The sequence below is a fragment of the Notechis scutatus genome, chromosome 6 (genome assembly GCF_049901735.1).
Source record: "Notechis scutatus isolate UNSWTSFEM ecotype Mainland chromosome 6, rNotScu1.2, whole genome shotgun sequence".
Classification (NCBI taxonomy): Eukaryota; Metazoa; Chordata; class Lepidosauria; order Squamata; family Elapidae; genus Notechis; species Notechis scutatus.
This window is the reverse complement of record NC_142014.1, coordinates 56,240,733-56,255,539: the sequence shown is the minus strand read 5'-3', so window position 1 is coordinate 56,255,539 and position 14,807 is coordinate 56,240,733. Positions and strand designations below refer to the sequence as shown.

General features: G+C 37.0%; 1 protein-coding gene across 1 annotated transcript in view; it reads left to right on the top strand.

Annotated features, from left to right (window-relative positions):
* The window catches only part of ISX (intestine specific homeobox), a 33,067-nt gene extending 28,485 nt beyond the window's left edge, over positions 1 to 4,582 (top strand). The window contains exons 3-4 of the mRNA XM_026693349.2: positions 835 to 951; positions 4,487 to 4,582. Of these exons, the coding sequence (XP_026549134.2) occupies positions 835 to 951; positions 4,487 to 4,582 (213 nt within the window). The remainder of the gene's footprint in view (positions 1 to 834; positions 952 to 4,486) is intronic.
* The last annotated feature ends 10,225 nt before the right edge of the window (positions 4,583 to 14,807 follow it).

Below are 14,807 nucleotides of genomic sequence, written 5' to 3'. Positions count from 1 at the left end.
TTTTACAAGAAAATTGGCAAATTGAATATTCAATGATCTGATAGAAAACAGCTTGTATATGGTAGAACAATCTTGTATCTTGGTTGATACCTAGGATGCTGGCAGCAACCCCTATCAACCCTTAGCACCAGTCAATGGTATTTATGATGCATTTTTGAATGTTCAGTTGACTGAGTTTCATGTTTAATGAATAAAATAATAATAATAATAATAATAATAATAATAATAATAATAATAATAATAATAATAATAATAATAATAATAATAATAATAATAATAATGAAAAATAGGGGGAAGGAAGCATAAGGTACACAGAGAGAGGTAAAGTCTTATCTTAATCCGATAGCCACCTTCAGACTGGTGCATTCCTGTTGGGGCTCCAGGCCAACCAGTAGGGCCAGGTCTTCAGGCCCTTATGGAAGATCAGGTGAATGGGTGTGTTCTCACCAGGGGAGGATACAATGTTCTGCAGGGCAGAAGTGAGGCAGGCAAATCCTATTCCTCCAAATATTTTAATTTCAATCTCAGAATTCTGAATAAAGTTAGAATTCCAAATTCCAATTAAAATTTGAAATCAGGATTCAAAAACACCAAGTTTTGTTTGGATGTATCAGTATGTTTAATATACAAATATAAAAATTATATAATATAAAAATACTGAAAATATAAGCCAATTGTCAGATAATGTCAAATACCTATTTTTATATTTCTGGTATCTTAGGGCAAATCAGAAGGTATTGCTTTCTGTAAACATTTCTCCTAACAAATAGAAGCAGCAATAGTACTAGTAGTCATTAATCAAATTTTAAAATTTTGATTCTTTCTTTTACATAGATTTGGTTCCAGAATCAACGAGCAAAGTGGAGGAAACGTGAACGATTTAGCACTTTTGCAGGCCTGAAGCATCAGACTGAAGCTGGCTTTGTTTCGGTTCCAAAACCAAAGGTAAGTGTGGGTTTCTCTCAGCCAGTCCTTGAGTATTCAAGATTTGTCCTGAAATGAATACAAACTCCAGCTTCTTTGTCATACCATGGTGGTTTATCCATTAGCTCAGCAAACAACAAATACTCTTCTCTGACAAGAAAGGCTAAAAGCCAGGCAAGGTTAGAGTTGGGTTTGAATTTGCTCCCTTTCCTTTTATTACCATTATCATGAAACACACCTCACCACACTCAGGCCTATATGCAGTTCTAATTCTGGCTATGCCTAACTCATTATCCCTAAATGCTATTAACCTATAACGTGTCTACATCCCTACCCTATTCCAACCCTCACTAACTGATCCCAGTGGTGGGACTGAATTTTTTTTACTACCGGTTCTGTGGGCGTGGCTTGGTGGGCGTGGCAGGGGAAGGATAGCGTAAAATCTCCAGTCAGAGGTGGTATTTGCTGGTTCTCCAAACTACTCAAAATTTCCGCTACCAGTTCTCCAGAACTGGTCAGAACCTGCTGAATACCACCTCTGACTGATCCCCACCTGGTGCCACCTTCACTATGTTGTAACCTAAGGCTTAATTACCATCTATATGTGCCCCAACCCCCTTTAACAATATGCACCACATCAATACATGAAAAGAGCCATTTCCAGCAGCCCCACAGTTGTTTCAGAATCCATCGTCCATTCCCACAGTTGTTGCAGAATCCATTCTCAGCTTTGCTGAGTCATTCAAAAGCCATTGGCCAGCACACAAGCAGAAGTACAGATCCAGCAGCAGCAGAGATAAGGTGACATGGCCAGCTGACTTGCTGCAAGGCATATTTGGAGCTAATGGGCTCCAAGTGAACTCGGAGCCCGACAGGTTCTCTATGCATTTGTAATTTAAAAAGAAACAGTTCCATGAAATGAAACTAAATGTACTATCAAAAATACCAAATAGAGATATACAGTACAAAATGCAAAAATGTAAAATCATAAAATTAGACAGAAAGTACTAATCAAATTTTTAAAAATAGAAAAAGAAATTACAATACAAAGGCAATTTATTTTTTATTTATTGGTTTTACACATTGGCTGTTTTGATATTCATAATGTCTCTGAGTTGCTTACCATGTAATAAAAGTACAAATATAAAAAGAATTATAAATATAAGAACAATTAAAGAATTAAATAAAGACTAAAAAGCAAAGGCTCAAATACAGCAGAGTGGTGCTTTCTTTGTCACTTTCAACCTAAAGTGTGTCCATCAAGTCCGCAGGTCAACTAACAATTATATATTTTAAGAAATATTCCATTTTAATCAACAAAGTAAAGCTTTAACTATATTGAATCAAACATTTTAGTCATTTCATTGTTTGATAGACAGCCAGTTCAAAAGATGAGGGCAAATGTGTTTTTTCAAATCAGCCACAGGAATACTACTATAATCTCTTTTAAAGGAAAAAAAAACTATAATCTCTTTGTGACAATCCACTAGTGCCTTTCAATTTGATATTTATTCTCTTATTAAACCTTTAATTGTATTAAGAACATTAAACCAATATTTAGCCACAAGTGAAAATGCTAAAATGATAAATGTTCATATTTATGCCTTCACATTTATTATTACTCCAATATATGAGTAATAATGTATAGAAATTAGATAGCTACCCCTTTTGAACATCCACTTTCATATCTAGGAAGACTGAATAATACTTCTTATGAATTAGATCCAAATTGAGAAATTTACAAATATTCTGACTGACTTTTCTCAGATTTGAGCCACGGTATATTATTTTGTAGGGACGTGGTGGCTCAGTGGCTAAGACACTGAGCTTGTTGATCAGAAAGGTTGGCAGTTTGGTAGTTCGAATCCCTAGCGCGGAGTGAGCTCCCATTACTTGTCCCAGCTTCTGCCAATCTAGCAGTTCAAAAGTATGTAAAAAATGCAAGTAGAAAAATAGGGAGCACAGTGTTCCATGCGCCTTTGGCGTTTAGTCATGCCGGCCACATGACCACAGAGACTTCTTCGGACAGTGCTGGCTCTTCAGCTTTGTATCAGAGATGAGCACCGCCCTCTAGATCTGGAAATAACTAGCACATATGTGCGAGGAGAACCTTTACCTTTACCTATATTATTTTGTAACCTCTCAAAAAGTGTAATGAGCACTAAGATGTTCTAAAGCAGTGATCCCCAACCTTTCTTATGCCGCGGCCCGGTATCCCCAACCTTTTTTATGGTGCGGCCCGGTACCGGCATTAGCTGGGTGCCGCCATCTTTTTTTTGATGAAAAAGTGCTTCCGGTGAGCTTTTCCGGTAGAAAGCTCACCGGAAGCACTTTTTCATCAAAAAGATGGCGGCGCAGCTTCGTGAGCTTTTCCGGGTAGAAAAGGCTTTCTACCCGAAAAGCTCACTGGAAGCACTTTTTCATCAAAAAAAGATGGCGGCGCCCAGCAAACCAGCGGCCCGGTAGGACTTGTTCCACGGACTGGTACCGGTCCGCGGACCGGTGGTTGGGGACCCCTGTTCTAAAGCATTATCCCCTTTTCAACTAGTTTTAAACCCCCCCATCCGACCCAACCCCAAAGTTCATCTGCCATTTTTAAATAATATTTTCCCAGAGTCAATTTCTCATGAGAACCAGGATTTAATTCAGGCCTGACTTCAACCCACCCAGATGTGAATGGGCTGGCAGCTTCATGCCTACTAGTAGATTCTATGGGTGCCTACTAGATTGTATGTGTACTCACCTTTAACTTTAATTTCAAAGTTTAATGATAAATAAATTAATAGGAAGTTGACCTCCTGCAAAGTAAATTGCTATTTTCTGGCACCAATCCTATTTTTAAGAATGCTCTTGTGTCCCACATAACCTAACGAGTATGCCTAGACAAAAAACACGAGGATTGCTGTAATCCAGTGCTGTTTGAAAATAAGTTCAGTTGCCCAGACAGAAGATTACAATTCATATGTTACTGTGTGGTGATTTTGTAACAAGCCATCCTGATTATGACAGCCATTTGAGGAAGAATTAATGCAGTCGTTTTTAAAGGGTAATAGTACCATATATATTTAAAATTCCTAAATTGTCCAGTGCTCTAAAACATTTGCCTATCCTTTAAATCAGATACCTTGAACATCCCAAGTGCTATTTTCTTGTGCCAATATAGCAGTAGTTAAATTTTAGGGACACATTCAATTTCCCTCGTTTCCTTCCTAAAAAAATTTTTTGGGGGGTGGCATGGAAGTAATTAATCTTTCCCTTTTCCAGGGTTTGCCACAGTTGGGAATAGGTGTCCATCAACACAAACTATGGTTAATGCAATCTAAATATTGGAATCTGCCAGCAGATAATGATTTTATATCAGCAGCCTTGATACCTAATCTTCCCATTAAAAAATTCACTTTATTTATTTATTTTTCTTACTTTATATCAGTTTGTATTGTTTTTATCTTGTTTTTAAAACTGCAATAAAATTCTATTTATTATTATTGTACATATTGAACATATTTTATATAATTTTGTCTTTCTAACTCCTCTTTCATTCATTATTTTTATCTTATAATAGGACCTTTCCATGATGCCCAGCAACAGCCTTTCTGGTATCACCCCTCCTTCAGGCTACTATTACACACTGATCCAAGAGCATTCCATGTGCACCTAACTATTAGACCTGCTGTTTTGGCCCCATTGCCCATGGACTCTTTGGCATTTTCAAAATCATCTCTAATTATTGACTGTCTTCCTCCTTATACTCTTCACCCTCTGTTCCTGAAACCAGCAAAGGGGTGTAGTACTATCAGTTTCACTAAACAGAGGATGAAGTGTAAACATCTTTGAAGCAATGTCTGGTTCTTCTAAACCAAGGGTGTTGAACTGGCAGCCCATGGACCAGATGCATCATGCACAGGCCACGTCAACCCCAGCTGCACGAAGGGGAAAATGTTGCAATATGTCATGAGATAGCAATGTGACATGGCAGGTTTGACACCCATGTTCTAAACAGATGCTTTCACTGAACCAGTATTATGTAGTAAATAGTTGTGGGATTTTGAATAATTCCCATGGCTATGAAATTTACAGGTTTATTAGAATCTGGTTACTCTTTGTCAGCTTATTTTCATTGGAATGACTGTAAAAAAGTACCAAGTAGTGCTCTATATTCTATAGGTAGAATATTAAAACTGTAGACAAAAGTTTTCCTTCAAGTATAGAATTAAAAAGGTTCGTGTTGGCTTTGAACAATGAGTGGAACTTTGTGTAAATCAGTGGTCCCCAACCTTTTTATACACCTCGTGCAAATGATAAGGCCAATTTTTCATCAAAGTTCAACAAGTCAGTGTTAATTATATTCTGCTTGAAACGATATACATTCTCAGATAATAAATAACTATTATATTGCATCCTCTATGGAAGAGCTGAGACCTTAAGTGACCGGCAATTGCAAACTAGGAGTGATCAGTTTTTAATTGGCCAGTAGCATATTCTACTCTTCTCTGCAGGGAAAATTGTTGCATTTTAATTGATCAGATTGGCCTCTCCAAACTGTATTAAACATTCATTCTGCATCTTTTGACATTAGCTTTATTTTTGACGAAGTATACAAAAATTAAGACCAGGGTAAGAAACACCAAATATAGCTTTTAATTATTATTTTTTACCTTTGAAGAATGGGGTTGAGGTGTCTGATTTATTATTTTCCAAGTGTGAAATAATGAATTATATATTAATGTATTAGATGGCATGCGTGGGAGACAGACAGAATGAGAAACAGTGAATTATATTGGATGAAATATTGGTTTGGTCTCTTAAGGGATTTCTTTAAATGATTAAAACATTTATGAGGGAAAACACTTTAGATGTTGTTTTTTAATGAATTAGAAAAGAACCCAGGAGCCACAAGTAGTGGGGGTAGAAGCCATAATGAAGATAAAGTACTGGAAAAACTATTTGAATTTATCCAGAACTCAGCATGTATAAGTCAAATATGTCTGTGCACTTTTATAGAATTTAGGAAGTTGGCTTATATTAAATCAGAACAATGGTCTTTTACATTCAGCACTGCACCTAGAGGGAATGTAGAACATATGGGCTTTTAAATGAGTTGAAAGAATCCAGTTTTATCTCTAACAGCATAGCTGATTTGCACATCATATGCATATTATTTATTCATTCATTTGATTTGTGTGGCCACTCACTTTCTGCCTCCTCCAAATAGGGTCACAACTGCCACACCAGCTGAAATTACATAAATTGTCCATTAACCATGGTCTGCATTACAAGCAATTGTTATGAGTCTAGGGGTATCCCAAGTGATACTGCTTCTTCATATGGCGTGCTACTCCATCCAGAACTATCATTGGAATGCTTATGTTCTAGATGGTTTCTGGACATACACCTGCAGTCAACAGCTTCATGTTAATGTTAAACAGTTGGGGAGAAAGAAAAGAACCCTATGGTTCCCAGCATTAGAATAGAATAGAATAGAATAGAATAGAATAGAATAGAATGGAATGGAATGGAATGGAATGGAATGGAATGGAATGGAATGGAATGGAATGGAATGGGATGGGATGGGATGGGATGGGATGGGATGGGATGGGATGGGATAGAATAGAATAGAATAGAACAGAATAGTTGGAAGGGATCTTAGAGGTCTTCTAGTCCAACCCCCTGCTCAGACAAGAAACCCTATACCATTTCAGACAAATGGTTGTCCAATCTCTTCTTAAAAACTTCCAGTGTTTGAGCATTTACAACTTCTGGAGGCAAGTAGTTCCACTAATTAATTGTTCTAAGTATCAGGAAATTTCTTCTTAGTTCTAGATTGATTAGTTTCCATCCATTGCTTTTTCTTCTGCCCTCAGGTGCTTTGGAGAATAGCTTGTCTCCCTCTTTTTTGGCATGATCTACAGATAGATTCCCCCATATATCTGAAACTGCATAGACAGAAGTAGATCTAATGTAAAACAGGACCTCCAGCCTTCCAAATTCTCCATTCACTGTAGCCTAAGGGTCCAGGGTAATACTGTTATATTGATGTTACTGAGAAAATTAACAGGGCAAAAAGCTGCACAGGGCTTATATCCAATTTTTGCTGCATCAGGGTGAAATCATCTTATTTTTATCCCATTCCCACACTTAAAACTTGAATAAAAATGATGTTGTAATTCACTTCTTCTATGGCACTTGCAACTGAAGACCCACCACTCTTTCTATAGCATACACTTTTGGGGGTTACTGGGTCAAACCCAAGGAAAATCTCTTTAAGAAGAAATATATCACTGTTTCTTTCAATACCATGTGCCCTTCCAAAGAGGTATTGCTGAGCTCTCTGATGTAGTCAGATATCCGTCTATCTCTCAAAAGAGCCAGGAAAGGCAAAGTTCCAATTGAGAGGTGACAAACTTCCTAGTCCACAACCCTTTGTGTCATGAATATCTTTGTGTCATGAGTATCTGGAATGCTCTACCCGACTCTGTAGTTTCTTCCCCAAACCCCAAAAACTTTAACCTTAGACTGTCTACTATTGACCTCACCCCTTTCCTAAGAGGTCTGTAGGGGGCGTGCATAAGCGCACCAACGTGCCTACCGTCCCTGTTCTATTGTTTCTCTTATTCTTGTTTTATTTTTCTTATATGTACCCATTTCATGTATTCACAACTATGTATACACTTATACTTATTATCTTGTAAACAATTGGCAAATCAAATAAATAAATAAAATAAATAAATAAAATATCACCCTTGGGAGACATCAGATTTTCTGTGAGGTTCAATATAGTCCCTCACCCTCTGCCTTCGTGCTGAGATTGGTGCAAACCTGTGGTGGATAGATTTAGCTTATTTAAAAAAAAAACTTTAAAACTCAAGACACCAAAAGCATTGGACTAAACTGTTCAACCAGAACTTCTTTGGAAATATATCACCCTTCACAATTCTTTGGGGTTTTAGTTTGGATTGCTGGGATAATTTGCTCATAGCCTTCTAAGATATAAAAGAGCACTGGAAATGGAAACAGATTGGAGGATGTATGGAATTACATCAAATGCCCAGAAGAAATTTCTCTCCCTTTTCTTTCAAAATGGATAACTTTTTGTAGTTCTTGTTAAAGCAGTGAAATACCAAGGAAGAGTCCACATTAATTAGTGATTATAGAGATGTAGGAAGTTAGAACCCACCCCTCTCCTAGAAAAAAAGAAATATCCTAGGAAATATTAAAAAGGCAGAATATTTCCCCTAAAAAGAGTAGAAACTCAGAAGCAGAAGCTCACCCTCATCTTTGTTAATGGGTGGGCCATTAAGGCCTAGGTCAGAGTATTCTACATAATAAAGGCCTCTGCCAATCTCACCACCTGGCTGGGAAGATTGCATCAGCCAGCATTCAGGTGAAGCCATGTGGCGGTCCAGACAAAGCCTACAAAGTTAGCTAAGACGCCCGCCCGTGGGAGTCTGTCAGCCAATGGGATACATTTCTTGCACAGGAACAGGTGGGGCCCAAACAGAGAGTATATAATTAAGGGACTCTCAGCATCTCAGCCTTTTTCCTTCTTTCTTCACCCAAGGCATGTGATCCTGTCCACCATTAAGCCATATTTCCAAGCAGTCACCATGTTTCCAGTGTCTTTCTTCCCCACTTGGAACTGAACCCAGAAGGATAATTCTTCCAACAGAGTGGGGGGGAAAAAACATTCCAAAGCAAGTTCAACAGAAATATACATATAATAAATACTGTATAAATACCTGTGTGGAATTCATTCATTCATTTGGCTTATCATTAAAACCATAGCACAATGTATAGGCAATCTTCTGATCTTTAGAGCACATAAGCAAATAGTTATACCAAATTTGATAGGATAACAGATAACAGATAATCAGAGTTGGAAGGGACCTTGTAGGTCATGTAGTGCAACCTCCCACCCAAGCGGGAGACCCTACACCATTTCTGACAAATGGCAGTCCAATCTCTTCTTGAAAGTCTCAACTGATGGCGCTCCCACAACTTCCAAGGGCAAGCTGTTCCATTGGTTGATTGTTCTCACTGTCAGAAAGTTTCTCCTTATTTCCAGGTTAAATCTCTCCTTGTTCAGTTTCCATCCATTATTCCTTGTCTGACCTACAGGCACTTTAGAAAATAGATTGACCCCTTCCTCTCTGTGGCAGCCCCTCAGATATTGGAAGACTGCTATCATGTCTCCCCTGATCTTTCTCTTTACTAGACTAGCCAAGCCCAGTTCCTGCAACCGTTCGTTGTATGTTTTAGCCTCCAGTCCCCTAGTCATCCTGGTTGCTCTTCTCTGTACTTTTTCTAGAGTCTCAACATCTTTTTTATAATGTGGTGAACAAAACTGGATGCAGTACTCTAGGTGTGGTCTTACTAAGATTTTATAGAGTGGTATTAGTACCTCCCTTGATCTTGATTGTATCCCTCTGTTAATGCAATTTAAGATTGCAGAAGAAGATTGCAGGAAATGAAGAACCAAGTTAAGAATAAGTAAAACTTACCAAAATTTCAAAAATGTAACATATTTGTTCTCCAAATGGTCCAAAGGGGAAAGTAACCATAATAAGCCTCATTCAGGAAAAATGTAGACACTAAAATGAAAATCTAGTGATATAACTGAACATCTGGCAAACTAAATCCACTATTCTCATAAGATAACCACAATGTTGCCAAAAATATTCTAAAGCTTTAGGGTGCCATTAAAAAATCTCATTAACTTATCTATCTGTGTGAAATATCTAATAAGAATTAATTTGGAAGCCCTCTAAAGATATACATTAATCTTAATGTAATATTCATTTTAATAACATTAATCTTACCCTTGAGACTTAATAGGATTTTTAAATATTAACATATCTGTTGAAATTGCATCTATACATTGGACAATGTTAATTCAATAAATTATGATAAACTTTAAGAAAGTTCGTATTTAATAGAACCTATATAAATCCTAATGACTCACAGAAAGCTAGAGATTGTAATGATATGGGAGAAAGAACTTGGAAGATTGGACCCAGAGACATTGCCTAGGGACAGTCAGATAAAAGATGGATAGTGGGTGAAGCAAGAGGCTAATAAGAGACCCTCCCTAATTTCTCAGGCTGTTATATGGACTGGGAAAAAATAGTCCTTTCAGACTTGCAAGATTAAGGTAGCTTTATAATAATGTAGAATTAGCTCATCTGGTCATGTCTCCTGTCTGGAAACCTAGTAAGGCTAACAAAGATATAGTAGAACCCAAACACAGCAAATTAGATTATTTCAATTAATAATCTTTTTGTTAAATGCTTTAAAAAAGTCTTTGAGAAAACAGGAACTTAATCTATAAAAACCAGGAAATGGTGAGAAATACTGTAAGATACCTGTACTATCCCAGCCCACAAAAATCAGACACATGATTAAGCCTTATATTTTTCAAACAGAACTCTAATAGCAAAAATGTTTGAACAACATCCCTCACACCCAAAATACCCAGCCCTCAAAAAGTCAACCAGCTTAAATTACATTTAATCTAATTAAATCATAAAGTAAGAGAAGATCATACAAATGTGGTATGAATGTCCAGGCTCACTGCTTGAGAAGATAGGCTATGTAGTTGAAAGACACAATGGTGAGGTAAGTGGAGAGTTATTGCCAATGTATCTGTGGGCACAGCTCTTCTTATATAGGGGTGGCATGACCCTGATTGGTCTCTTTGGCAGGGCAGGGTTCCTTCTAGCTAATAGTAATATTGGCAAAAAAATCAGAAAATAAAATATAAGATGAATAGTCAAGACCTTGTTGATGATCCAAACTCTGTCAAGGACCTTGGAGTACTCATCTCTAATGATCTAAGTGCTAGAGCCCACTGTAACTACATAACCAAGAAGGCATTAAGAGTAGTTAACCTAGGTAGCTTTTTCTCCAGCAATATCACACTACTAACCAGAGCACACAAAATATTTGCTAGACCAATACTTGAATACACCTCATCAGTCTGGAACCCACATTATATCTGATATTAATACAGTTGAGAATGTCCAGAAATATTTCACAAGAAGAATTCTCCACTACTTACTGCAGAATACCTTTTGCCACCAGATTTGAAATTTTAGACCTAGACAACCTAGAACTACACTGCCTTCGGTCCAATCTAAGTATAGTACATAAAATTATCTACTGCAATGTCCTACCTGTCAATGAATACTTCAGCTTCAACCACAACAATACAAGAGCACACAATAGATACAAACTCAAGATAAACTGCACCAAACTTGATTGCAGGAAATACGACTTCAGCAACAGAGTGGTCAATGTCTGGAATACTCTACCTGACTCTGTGGTTTCTTTCCCAAACCCCAAAAACTTTAACCTTAGACTGTCTACTATTGACCTCACCCCTTTCCTAAGAGGTCTGTAGGGTCCTGCATAAGCGCACAAACATGCCTACCATCCCTGTCCTATTGTTTTTTTCTTATATGTAGCCATTTCATGTATTCATAACTATGTTTATACTTATACCTGTTATCTTATAATTGCTTGACAAATAAATAAATAAGTATAGTCTTGCTGAGTGCTTTTGTTCAGCCCTCCTTTCTTCACACCAGGTTCTTGCATGGGGGTGGGTGGGAACATGTTAGTACTGACTCTTCATCTTCTGAGGCCAGCAAATGTGCTCGCTCCTGGTTGCTAGCAATATTCTTTCTCCTGTTGTGACTCTTCCGAATGAATCCCCTCAGGCTGACAATCTCCCTGTAGCCTCTCTTCAACTTCTGATTCTGTGCTGTGTTGTTGTCATGCCCCGCTTAAATTCTCTTTAATATAAGAGGGAGGAAAAGAGAAACCCCACCAGCCTTTTAAGTTGTTATAATCTATGTCAACAAAGTAGAGTTGACATATTTTTTGTGGTGTCTATTCTTGACCTAGTCTACATCAAAGAGCTGATATGTGAGAACAACTTATATTCAATGGCATGGGCCACCAGACCTTTAATATTTGGGGATTGTTATTTGTTCAAGAATCAAACCAAATAATAAAGGAAGAGGTATCATTCTCATGATGTAATTTAATGGATTGAAAGACAGTTCTATTGATGATTTCTCTAGTCACAGGACAAAAATACAAATTCCTGTGAGCAAAAGATGAAAACAAAAATCCATAGATTGTCCAAATGCATTTCATGCATCCAATCTGGGCCATAATGATGGTCTTTTGAGCATCCAAAAAATTATAATAGATGATTCCACTTTATCCACTTTGGTATCAAAGTAGCACTGCTGCTGTTAACCAGGTCCTACTTCTTACTTTTTTCTCTTATTTTGAGTCTACCTCTTACTGACTCAGCTGCAACACATCTCAAGCAAGAACTCTTTCATCCTGGATTTAAGAATAGCACTATGAAAGAAAATGGAAATGGTTTTTTGTAGAAACTTGTATTAATGCCCTCATGAACCTCTTCCAAAATGAAGAGACAGAAGAGGTGAATTTTTTTTAAAAAAAACGGTGTTATTATTTACTTTCTTATTTTCTGAAGAGATGGTTAGTAGAGAAGTAAAAGCAGTGTACAAGCTCTTTCCATTGATGTGATTAAATATGAGCTTAGTGTTGAATCTTCAGGCAATTTTAGATGAAATACTTTAGAAGAAGACTCAAAAAAAATTTTTTATCAGCCCCATTAAGATTTTCCACCTCTGAAAAGTTACAAAAAACGTATTGCTCTGATTCTTGCTTTCATATAAATGACTTTCTTGGAACCAAGGACAGCCATGAGACACTGATTGCAAAAACCTTAGGAATTGCATTTTCACTTCAAGCTTTCTAGGTACCCAACTATCTGCTAAAATAATCAGTTGATTGAATAGGGCCCGTCAGTTTAAAACTGAATCATCTTCATTTTAAGCAGCCTTATTCCACAGATTTTTTCCAGTGTGTCGGCTATGGTATTAAGGTCATTCATTCATTCTTCCCACATTCTTTCAGCCCTCTAAGCCTAAAGCAATGTTCTTCAAAGGTTATCAAAATCTTCAGCTGAAATGGCTGGCTATTTAATGGCTTTCAGTACAATAAAAATGGCAATATTTAAAAGTCTAAAATTGTGAATGTCTTTTTTGTCCAGAAAACAAATTCTATCTTTTGTCTTTTCCTTCTGTTTTATTTCAGAAAATATTTCATATTTTGTTAATATTTCATATTTTGTTAATTTCAGAAAATATTTCATTTGAGACTCTTGGCAACTGCATCTTTGCTGGTCACTGATGACTAGAAGTAGATCTTTTATTTGTCTTTTATGATAACGAAGAGATTATTTCTCATTTCTGCTCCTTTTAAGTGGCTTCCTTCCATTAGGCTTCCTGTACATAAATTTTAAAACTTACATATAAATACAATCATTTTTTTAAAAAAATATAAAACTAGTCTAATTTAAATGAATTTAAATATTAAATTAATACACTAACATTTAGTAAATATGGCATTACTGGCTATATTTACTCCCCAGGTCCATAGTTCTGAGCTATTTGTCATGATTGCCCTAAATACCATGAAGATCCACCCAATTCCAGTTCACAGTTTAGACAAACAAGATAGGGACCTCAGACTAAATCATCTCATTATCCTTCAGTTCCTATTTCAGAGGGACCTATGGCAATCATAACTATATTGGAATTGAAGTCCAAACAGTTTACAGAATAGAATACCAAATACAGAATAACAGAGTTGGAAGGGACCTTAGAGGTTTTCTAGTCCAACCCCCTGCTCAAACCGATAACCTATACCATTCTAGACAGATGGTTGTCCAATCTCTTCTTTAAAAAACTCCAGTGATGGAGCACCCAAAACTTCTCAGGCAAGCCATTCCATTAATTAATTGTTCTTCCTGTCAAGAAATGTCTCCTTAATTCTGAGTTGTATCTCTTCTTGATAAGATTGCATATATTACTTCTTGTCCTGCCCTCATGTGCCTTGAAAAATAGGTTGATCCCTTTTTCTATGTGACAGACCTTCAAATATTGGAAGACTATCATGTCCGCTAATCCTTCTTTTAGTTAGAATGGATATCTATTCATCTGAGTAATAAGATCATTAAGTTTGCAGATGATACAACGTTGGTGGGGCTCATTTCTGATAATGATGAGTCTGCGTACAGGGATGAGGTTCATCAGTTGTCCCTCTGGTGCAAAGTAAACAATCTTATTTTTAATATAAATAAGATGAAGGAATTCATAGTGGATTACAGGAAGAGCAGTTCGGATATCCAGCCGTTGTACCATCGATGGTGTTTTGGTAGAACAGGTGGAAGAATGTAAGTTTCTAGGTATCACCCTGAAACAATACTTTAGCCCTAGAAAAAAAGGCTCATCAAACGATTGTATTTTTTAAGACTTTTAAGATCACAACAACTGCCAGAGAGTCTGTTGGTTGCCTTTTATCGAAGCTCTATAGAGAGCATTTTATCCTATTGCCTCTGTGTGTGGTTTAGGAGTTGTACAGAGGCGGAGAAAAGGGCACTCCAAAGAGTGATAAAAAGGGCACAAAAGATCAGCGGATGTTCTCTTCCCTCATTGGAGGATTTGTACAACATGGGATGTAGAAGGAAAACACAAAAGATCTTGAGAGACCCTTCACATCCAGGCCACTCGTTGTTTGAGATCCTACCATCAGGAAGACGATATAGAGTGCTGAAAGCTAGGACAAGTAGATTTAAACATAGCTTTTACCCAAGTGCTGTGATCAGGTTAAATGCAGAGTTATGAATCTGGTGGTCTTAACATATATATATCCTGGTTGTATAGTTTTTAACTGTTAATTGTTTCAATTTGTTTTACATTGTTATTTGTATATGTCTTTTGGTGTTGTTCAGTTGTATGTTGTGAAAGAGCACCTTATTTCGTTGTTCTCAGGTTCTGAGT